Consider the following 11,176-nt stretch of genomic DNA (forward strand, 5'->3'; position numbering starts at 1 on the left):
AGGAATTATGTATTGAACTTCATATTGATATGTTTCATGTTTAATTGATTGGATATACTCTTTAATACACCTACTAACCTTTTGGTGTGTTGTGAATTGAAAGGAAAAGTATGCATAATTTTAAATGAGCAATGTTTTAATGGTTTAATCATTTATGTTTAGTAGTTAAGTTTCCTTTATACGAGCTTACTAAGCACTAGTTGCTTACGTAGTTGTTTTTCCTTGTCATGTAGATTGTTGAAAAGCTCGACCGGTTAGAATCAAGTCGGAGTACATTCACACTATCCATCCTTTATCTCGATAGAAGATTTGGATATATTGATGTCGAGTTATAAATGGCATGAACTAAAAGCCCTTAAATTATTTTGTTTATAATGATATTGTTTATAAGTTAGTTTAAGTAAGCTTTGTGGTTATAAATGTTTAGTATCTTTGGTGTATGTTTGAAACTTGATGTGTTTTTGGCCATTAGTTAAATACCTTTAGTGATTAGCTTGATATATGGTAAACATATGTGATGAAACAGAGACTTTGGTAATGTCTTGTAAATATTGAGTATGAATTTGTTTGGACGTTTAAATTGTGGTACCAACGAGGGTACACTGGATAGGCAATTAGATCAAATTAGATGTGTGTTTTGGTACTTTATTCATGCCTTTTGGAAGCAAATGGCTTGTCGATTAATGTTATGAAAAAGAAATCATTATTTGGTGTGCTAGAAATGTGCTAAATGGTTGCTTTTGAAATGTTAAAATGAAACAAGGTTGATCGTAATTGTGGTACCTATTATTGGTACATTGGTTAGAACTTATTGGATGATTGATTTGGTATGTTTTGAGTGTGATTGGAATGTGTTTTGATCATATGAATGCTTGTAGAAATGGTGTGTCTTGGTGTGCAAGAATAGGGTTTGAAATGGCTTGGTTTAGGGGCAATTTGTGCTGCACATGGCCTAGGACACGATCGTGTGTCATATTAATTTTAGGTGCAGGTTTCACACAATATGGCACACGGCTTGCAACATGGCCGTGTGGACCAAGTCAGTGAGTTACACAGGCAGACACATGGGTTGGGACATGACCATGTGTCCCTACTTCAAATATTCACACGGTCTGGGCTATTTCACACGGCCTGGCCACACGACCGTGTGACCATTATTTTTCAATTTTTCATGTTTTTCCCAAAATTTTTCAATTTGATTCAAAATGATTCCCGGTTGTTTTCAAATTGTTTTTTAGGGCTCGAAGGTTCAATTTAAGGCCCAAATGTGTATGTTTGCTATGATTGTAATGAGTTATTGGAAATTAATATTAAATTGTATTATTGATATGTTTTGAAGTTAAAGGTTCTATTGTGTACAGTAATGCTTCGTAACCCTAATTCAGTGACAAAAATAGGTTAGGGTGTTACATTATAATCCCTATTAACTGGACTTAGACTCAAGACGGATACACGGATCAACCAACCAACACACCAATCTGACACTGCAATGCATCATCTGATAAACTTAAGCAAATATTGGCACACAAAGTGCATCTTGACGCACAAAGTGCATAAACTCATACACAATCTAATCTTATGGCATGCCAATTATATCCAACTTTTCCCAAATAAAGAATAAGGTACTAATGATCCAATCACATTGTATAAACAAATTCATATATCATAATCTCATTTCATCTCATCATCAATTCATATATGTCCAATAACACATAACATGGTTCATACGATATTCATATCACATATCATATATCATATATAAATTATTTCATACTATTTTCTACCATATTCATTTCAGTCAAATTTCTCGACACTTAATATCATTCCATACGAATCATTGCATATAACATTTAAGCTTACCTCAATAGTTAATCATGCAATCAAAATGCATGTGTATATATATATGCGGTGTGTGTAATGATCTCAAATAATAAAAATACAAATCTAGATTGTTCGCTAATCGTCAAAGACTCTTGTATTTCCTTTCGCTTGCGACAACTCGACGTCATCTTTATCTATATTCGATAATTCAACAATAAAAATATTATCAGTTTACACCCAATTCACAACAAAATACATAGTCACTCATATTTTACATTTTAGTTAACTTAGTCTCTATACTCAGGGTATGCATATTTTTTTATATTTAGCATCAAATTAAAATTTGATTTCACATTCTTTCATTAGGGGCCCTATACTTTCTATTTAAAATATAATTTCATGAAAATTTTAATTTATTCAATTTAGTCCCTAATATTACAAAGCTATCTTATAAGCTTAATTCAATTTCCAATTTAGTCATTTTACAATCTAAACTTACTAACTATCAATTTCAAGCTTAATTCATCAATTTCTATATAATGGTAACTTGCTAAAACTTAACAATAGAACAAATTGATACATGAGTTAGCTAAATCAAGCTCTCATAATCATAAATCTATATATAAAAAAAACTAGATTAGGGACTTACTTGAAATAATGACCGAATGAAGCTTTCAACAATGGAGTTTTCACCTTCTTTTCTTTTTTTGGTTGACTGTGGAAGAATATGAATTGGTTTCCACCTTTCTTTCCACTTAATTAAACTATTTATATAATGATTAAGCTTTGATTAATTTAGTTAATCATGTTATTACTTTAATTTATCTTAATTTTATTCTTTAATCCTAATTACATAATTTAAATGGCCATCATCATCATCATCATCATCATAATCCACTAACTTTAAAACAAAAATGATTTAATAACTATTTTGGTCTTTTGGATAATTTCTAAATAAGTCCCCAAATATTTTTTAAATTAAAACTCAATAGTGATTAGACTTTTAAAATTTAGTCCCTGGGCTTTAATTAACTATTTTTTGGTTAAATTACTTAATCGAATTTCAATATATTTTCATGTTAACTTCCTTAACCTTTATAAATCGTCCTTATGGACTAGGTTTACGGAAATGAGGTTTTAAAATCGTGTTTTCTGACACCACTGAAATTCAGGTTGTTACAATAACAAATTAATTTTTTAAACACGTTTGATAACCCACAATAAAACTACTAAATAGAAAATTTTCTAAATAATATGTAGAAAATGACAATTAGATAGGGACTTATTTATCACTTAATAGAGAATAAATTCAATGGTTATTTTATTTTGTTAAAAACTATGAAACTAGTCATTGAGTGCTAGGGAAGCCACTGGATTGTTCAAAAACAATTTCTATATGTGAAGTATTGACTATTTATTGAACGGTATAAATGAGATATGTTGAGTATTTGGTTGATATCTAGCCATAATTGAAGATCATTCTACTATTAGGGAAGCATATTTTAGAGATTTGATCAAACCGAATCACTCAAGTCAATCCCTTGGATCGTGGACGTTTGGTTCAGGTTAGAACTTTAATTGATTAGTTACCAAGAATCCATATTTGTATTAATTGCTATTATTATAATGTAATCATGTTATTTTATTGCTATTTTAATGTGATTGTGATAAATCTTCTATGTAAGCAAGTCTCAAACATAATCTATTTAATGGAGAGACTTATATATGTTGTTGTTTTGAGAGTTTAACCAGTTATCTTATTCAAGTGAGGAACTTTTCTTAAAAGTGCATTTTGATAGTAAAATTGTTTGTGTTATGGTTTTACTTGCTGAGTTCAGAGAGGTGAATTTAGTGGTGAGAGTATTGATCTTCAATGTTCAAAAGTGAGGAGAATTGTCATGGAGTGTGTGATAGGTTAGATTCACTTGTTGTAATTGTTGAAGAGATATTTCTCACTAAGTTAGGTTCCATAGACATAAGAAAGCCGAACTGTATAAATAATTCTCGTGTGTTCAATTTTGTTTATTGTTTTTAGATTGGTGCCAAAGAACTGCCCACTTTCCTATCACTCCTTCCGAACATTTTGTTTGCTTGCTAGCAACATATTCAAAACTTCATATTTCATTTATGATTATACTATCATTTAGCAAATAATCTAATTATATTTCATATTTAATTTTAAATAAAATATTAAACATATTTTAACCCTTAAATTAAATCTTTTTTTTTCAACAATTAATTCTTTTTACAACTTAATTTTTTAATTTATCAAACATAATCTAAATTAGCACAAACAATAAACACAAGCAATAATCACAAAAGACAAAAAGAATGAAAAAAGGGTTAAAAAAGAAAAAGCTGACCTCCAATGAGTTTTCATTGGATGTTTCGCTGATAATCGCGCAAGTAAATTGCATTGGAGGCTTGTCATCGAAAGAGAGAGCACTGATGCAATTGCACAAAAAAGGAGTGGTTAATCGCGGCGTTTTGAAGCTGCTTTGGTTTCCTAATCAAACCTAAATCGCAACGATAAACGTCGGCCCTTCTTTTGTCTTTCATTTAGATGCTTAGGATTTTTTCTTCTGAATTATAAGTATTTTGATGTTATAAACAATATTAAATATATAATTTTTTTGGAGTCAAAAGTGAACCCAAATGTATAAGAATATTTTTTTAGCTTTTGAGTTTAGAAAAAGTGTTTTTTAAATAATTTCATTATAGGTTTTTGATTATATTTGTTATTTTTTATACAATACTTAAAACTATTCATAGCCCTTCCCTAATACATAAATAAGAGGATAATACATTACAGTACACTCGAATCCGCGTCCTCTTGCATTGGTATTAATATTTATGCCAAACGAACTAAGACTCAATCGACTCAAATGAGATTTTTAATTCAATGTATTTTATGTAATATTTATATTAGATATAAAAGTATTTTTCTATTGAAATTTATTTTAAATATATAAATTACATATTTAAATTTGTAATTATAATATTATAATATTTAAAATATAGTTTATAGATTCAAATTGAATTTTACAAATAATTAATATTAATTGTTTAAAATATTCAAAAATTTATATTTGATATATCAAAATATTAATAATGAGTTATAATAAATTAAATTTTATATTATTATTGAAAAATCTATTTGAACATTAATATTAACTACTAAAATTTTAAATCAAAGCAACGTTAGAATCATGGGGAAAGTGGGAAAAAGGTTAATTTTGATATGTACAATGCACTGATTGATTTTCCCCCATTGAAGTAATAAAAAATAATTCAAATGAATGGAGTCGTTAAACTTGATTAAAAGCTCCGAGTGGCGTCATTGCCAATGCCATGTTAACTAATATTGTACGACAGAAAACAACAAAATAGGTGAATTATAATAGTGTAGAAAATACTTGTCTCGCATCTCGTTAAAAATGGTAGTCCACTTGATTATTGCAAATTACATATATGATCTTATTTAAGTTGAGTAGGTTGAGAACGTGAAGTGTAAGGACAAACAGGTCGACCCAATAGCTATTGGAATCGCATGTTTGGATTGGAGCGGTCGAATGAACCTCCCAAATTCACTCTTTCATGTGTTAAAAAACAATATTAAGATGCGAGACTGTGTGCTTGCGGGGGATGGTTCCTAAATGTTAACCCCCAACAACTGACTGAAATTCATGGGAGCCACAAACGATTCTGATCCACCGAATAGTGTTAAGGCTGCCAACTCCGAAACTCGCTGTGTCGGATGAAACTGGTCCCAAAACAAGTATTCGTCACGGTTAGAACAAAAACTAGCCGTTTGATTGCATGCGTACGTTCCATTTCCACAGCAAGCCGATGTAATATCCCTTAAACCTGAATCACAAAGAGCTTGGACTTGTAGCCTGTGGTATAGTAACGATCATTTAATGGTTACAATTTATAATTGAAACGGGAAATGCTTACCGAAGGCGAACATATTTTCCATCATACCGGTGGTCATCAAATACGTATTGGCCAGCGAATACCTTAAATCTGGGACTTGGGAGCTAAGCTTTTCTAGTAAGGCCACTGCCTCTGTATAGAATGCTTGCGCAAACCGCTGAGCTGGCTCGGAACAGTTACCATTGGCTCTAGCTCGAGCAATTGGTGTGCACCCGATCGGTGGAACGGTTAAGATACCTATCTTTCGGGCGCCAAGCTCGTATAGAGTCTTGAAGGTGAATCAACAATAGATGCTAATAGTAAGTAATGATTTAAGGCACATTAAGTGAAACTAAAGAAGGGCCAAATGGTACGTGACAAACCTTTAAATGGTATTCATATGTGGATACGAGGGTGGCATTGAACTCCGGTATGGTCATTGGTGGTCTGGTGATGTTAAGCAGGTACTCGAAGATGTCATTGCTGCCAACGCTGATAAGAAAGAATGCTTTGGAAAGAATGGCATCGGTTGCTGCATCACTGGCCGTCATATTTGTGATATTTGATCGAACGGTTGAGAATTGTTGGACCTGATCCCCCATGGATATGACCCTTATCTGCAGGTCATAATGTAAACCTTCAGATTTATTTTCCCTCATTCAGAGAATTTCACAAGAAAAATAAATAAATCTTTAAAAATTGGGTAAGAGATGGAGATTCCTTGGTAATTGGCTTGAGGTTCTAGCATTCTAGGATGCAAAATCATGGCATTATGAGAAGTGGACTACCGATTGCCGTCTAATTTTGTTTTTACTACTCTATTACACATTGAATCTCTCTACTTCAATTTCAGTTTATATTATTATTACTAAGTCCAAAACTAGTTGTTATGATAATATGATTTTTCATTGTTATTTAATCTTATAATCATGTTCAATCAATCATGTCAAATTAAATGTTTAAAGTCTACAACGGCTTATTGTTTGTTTTACACAAGAAAACACCCCACTCCATTTATATATAATCAGGGTTTAAAGAGGCAACAATACGGGATTTTCTCACTCTATATAAGCAAAAATATAATTAGTGTTTAAAGGGGAATTAATTGTAGGCAAAAATATTAATTTGGAATTTTGACAAAATGCTCACGTATTGATACTGTCCAGTACTATTCAAAATGCCGGATCCTCCAGAGGCAAAGTTGGCGCCCTTTAGTATATTCTTCCTGAAAGTCAACGGATCATTGACAAGCTGGAGAAACGGTGGTGGACTCCTCCGCAGACCCAACAGCCTCACTAAACAGAACCATGTCATCAATAATTAGCATAAAGGAAATGGAAATCAACTCCAATCACATGAATTAAGCAAATGTTGGATATTATTGTACCTATTTCATCAGCAGTGTTAAGACCATTGCTGAACCTCCCCGTTGGCTCCGAGTAAGGGAAATCAATGCCGTTGAAATAGAAATCTGCCTTTGCGAGGCATTCAGGTATGTAGTTATTAGTCCCAACATCAAGGATTGAGTCCCCGAAGATGTAGACAGCCGGCGATTCTGTTGTCGCCTCTGCCAAAGCTACCGCAAGTAGTGACACCAAAACAAGAAGGAAACATGAAATGCTCCTCTTTGCCATGAGATTGAACTTGTTATGCTCCCTTCTGGACTTTCTGTTGGAATATCCTTGAAAAATAAAAAACTTGGGTCGTATAATTTATATATGTTGAACGTAATATGTGAACAAAAAGGTAATGATAAAAGCGTCGTTGTTCCAACCTGTAAAGACTATTAATATTCCAGGCGGTAAATCCTAAGCAAATGAATCTCACGCACGAAGTAGAATAATCCCGAATGAAATCCTTCCTTTTAAGAAAAATACAAAAGCAAATTAAGTTATTTATTAAGGAAAATGTATTATCATACCAGCACTAACGCACTAGATTTTATCAGATCTCTACAGTTAATCGTGTGTGGACGAGAGTAGTACTAGGATAGATGACTTCTCGAGAAGTTAGGAATTATTACATAAAAACAAACTTGTAGGTGGCCTAATCATTGGCATATATATTCGCAAGCATTGTGTTGTATATATATTCCGATCCAGTTGAGAGAATGATGTTGAGCTTTTCACCCAAATCAGGAAATATAACGTAATAAATGACAAATAAATTATCATTCTTGATTGGTGAAAAAACTTAGGTGGCAAGGCAACATGTATATAGATGTCAATCTTAATTAGATTTTAGCTGCTTCGAGTATATCATCCTCTGTATTGGTATAAACAATGCCCGTCATTTTCAACCCACCCTACATGTGTCCAAAATATGAATATCCCAACAACCATGAATTTCCTTTTGTTTTGCTGGATAGTCCAGCGATCAGTATTCTTATAGTTGTGAGTAAAACTTTTAGCCGCATCTTTGTTGTTTCTTAAATTAAATTATATTAGAGTAAGTAGGCTTCTTTTCGTCTATTTACAGCCATTATCTAGTAATGTAATTTGGCAATCAGTTTTGTGCCAAGATATCACTGGACATTATTACCGTCATTTCTTTTCCTATTCATTTACAAGTGTAGGTTGTAGAGCTAAGAAAGTTGCCTGGAACATTACTCGAAATTTGATAGGTAATCTCTAACAAGTTTAGAATTTAAATTTAAGGGACAGTTATGAAATTTATATATAAATGTTGATTTAATATATGAATTTAATTTGAATCGTGGTTCACATATATCTATCTATGGAATTTTGACTTGGATTCATTTGTAAACATTTAAAGAAATGAATACATATATTTATTTTCATATAAGATTAATATAATTGTTTGTTTATGTTGGGTTAAACCAGAATTATGCAACGAACAAGAAAGAAAGAGAAAAAATCAAAAACAAATATTTACATGGAAAAACCCCTCCGAAGAGGATAAAAAACCACGAGCAAAGAAAACTTTACTAAAACGACAAAAATCGAAAAAGGAGTACAAGATGAATTAACAAACAAACCCGAACCCGAATTTTCCACAAAACTCTCTCTTAATTATGTTGTTGAATTAAACTCTCTAGAATTGTTAAAAGCCCTATTTATAGGCTAAAATTTGTGACTAATCTAATTAAAATATCTTAAAGTTATTAGAGTTCGATTGGGAAAAAATAGTTGAGTTTAACTAGGAGAAGAAACCTGATTTAGTAGGGAACACATTGCCACATCGTGACGTGGCATATTGCCTCGTCCGAACATCCTTCTTTGTGTCATCGGGACGTGACGATTCTTCTCGTTGGGATGTCGGTTCTTCCTTGTCATGACGTCAGCTCTGTTTCATCCGAAATGTGAGGCACACTCCATAGTTTATGCAACATATCAACATAAAATGGTGTTAATTTGATAATATTATTAGTAATTTATGAAATTTAAGTCAAATTAAAATTTCATGTACAAAACTGCACAAAATCAAAGTTCATGTATGACATTGTACATTGAATCAAAATTCATGTATAGTTATGATATACATTATGGGTTTGCTTAGTTGAGTGGAAATGTGAAAGGCTGGAAGGAGGGAGTGAAAATGTGGAAATAAAATAAATTTTGATTGTGCTTGGTAGGAAAACTAAAATGAGAGGAAAGAAAATAGAAAAGATGACCATTTTCCATTCTAATGCATAAAAACCAATCCTTATAAATTGGAATGATAAGAGAAGAGAAAATGAGAGATGGGTGTATGTTAGTTCAAAATTATGTATTTTCAAAAGTTTTATTTTCTTTCCTCTTATTTTCAACTCTATCAAACAATGAATGAAAAGAAAATGTCAAATTTTTCATCTTTCCTATCCTATCAAGTAGAGGTGCTCATGGGCTGGGCCGGGCCGGGTTCGGGTCGGGCCATAAAAAAATTTTGGCCCGGGAAAAAAATCATAAGCCCGGGCCCGGCCCGGCCTGGCCCATTTTTATTTTAAAAATTTTAAAAAATTAAAAAAAGTATTTTTAAAATATTTTTAAAATTTTTTAAAATTAAAAAAAATTTAAAAAAAGTATTTTAAAAATATTTTAAAATTAAAAAAATTAAAAAAAGTATTTTAAAAATATTTTAAAATTTAAAAAAAATTAAAAAAGTATGTAAAAAATATTTTAAAATTTTAAAAAAATAAATATATTTATTATATCGTGCCGGGCCGGGTCGGGCCCGGGCCGAAAAAGTGGTGCCCGAGGCCCGGCCCGTTTTCTAAACGGGCCTCGTTTTTTTGCCCAAGCCCATATTTCGGGCCTATATTTTTACCCAAACCCTCCCATATTTCGGGTGGGCCGTCGGGCCGGGCCGCCCGGCCCATGAGCACCTCTACTATCAAGCATGGAAAGAAAAATTATTTTTGGAGAGCATTCTCTATTTTCATTTTCTAATTTTTTTTTTTTTTGAAAATTGAGAAACACGTTTGGTAAATGAAAATAGAAATTTATTCTCAATAATGAAAATAGTGAAAACACATTTGGTATGTATTTACCAAAATATTGAATTGTGTTTTTAAAGACGGTGAAAATTAAAAAAAAGTTTAAATGTAATAAAAATAAAAATGAAAGTTGTATAGGATTTGAATTAGGGTAAATTTGATGCATAAAATGAAACTTAAAAAATCCTCATTTTCATTTTTTTTTTCATTTTTCCAAAACATTTTTATAAAACAATGAAAACATGTTTTTTTTAAGACATGTTTGGTTCACTAGAATGGAATAGGGCCATAATGGAATAGAGTTGCAATCAGTAATTTAATTATTTGGTTGAATGGGATGGAATAGAGCTGTAATAGCATTCTTTTGTTTGGTTGAATAAAATATATGTTGTAATAGCATAAGAAAAAAAGGCTTAAATGACCAAATTACCCTTAGTAGAATTTTTTAGGTAGATGATTATTGTTATTATTATTAAATTTTAATAAGATTATTATTAAATATATTTTAATAATAAATAATTTTATCATAATTATTATTAAAACAATTTAATAAAATAATATGTAATTTAATAACATTCTTAATATAATTATTATTAAAATATGAATTCATAAAAATCATAATATATAATATTATAAAATAATAAATAACTTATTATAATAATATGCTATGGCATTCTATCATGTCATTGTACCTTCCAAAGTTATCAAAACATAACCAACACAACCATGATTTTTAATGTCAGAAAGAAATCTTCTCACCCATCCTAATCGTATAGAAGAAGGTAGCTAGACTAAAGAAAATGAGCATTTGCATTGGATGGTTTGGAATTTTACTCAACGCACGATAGCGCTCATCCTCAGTTAATCCTTCTACTTCACATAAGGTCAGATATAATTCTAGGGCACTTTCTTGAATGATCATTTCTGACTTTTGTTGAATTAGCACTTCAGAGGCAATGCTCCTACTTATTTCAAGGCCAACAGTCTGTGTGTTTTCCCCTAATA

At 31.4% G+C, this 11,176-nt stretch overlaps 1 protein-coding gene across 1 annotated transcript; it reads right to left on the reverse strand.

Moving 5' to 3' along the window:
• Nucleotides 1-5,217: 5,217 nt before the first annotated feature.
• Nucleotides 5,218-7,412, reverse strand: LOC105801514 (GDSL esterase/lipase At5g33370). The gene is made up of 5 exons (XM_012632788.2): nt 7,124-7,412; nt 6,886-7,031; nt 6,120-6,353; nt 5,779-6,025; nt 5,218-5,688 (listed from the first exon to the last, which is right to left on the reverse strand). Exons 1-5 carry the CDS (start codon nt 7,368-7,370, stop codon nt 5,474-5,476), a joined length of 1,089 nt encoding a protein of 362 aa, XP_012488242.1. The 5' UTR covers nt 7,371-7,412; the 3' UTR covers nt 5,218-5,473.
• Nucleotides 7,413-11,176: the final 3,764 nt, after the last annotated feature.

Source organism: Gossypium raimondii, chromosome 11, assembly GCF_025698545.1.
Source record: "Gossypium raimondii isolate GPD5lz chromosome 11, ASM2569854v1, whole genome shotgun sequence".
NCBI lineage: Eukaryota > Viridiplantae > Streptophyta > Magnoliopsida > Malvales > Malvaceae > Gossypium > Gossypium raimondii.

Coding starts and splice junctions, on each gene's coding strand:
- LOC105801514 (XM_012632788.2), bottom strand. CDS start 7,370: ATGGCAAAGAGGAGCATTTCATGTTTCCTTCTTGTTTTGGTGTCACTA. Junction 6,354..6,885: donor GTACTGGACAGTATCAATAC/GTGAGCATTTTG, acceptor TATGACCTGCAG/ATAAGGGTCATATCCATGGG. Junction 5,689..5,778: donor GGAAAATATGTTCGCCTTCG/GTAAGCATTTCC, acceptor TTTGTGATTCAG/GTTTAAGGGATATTACATCG.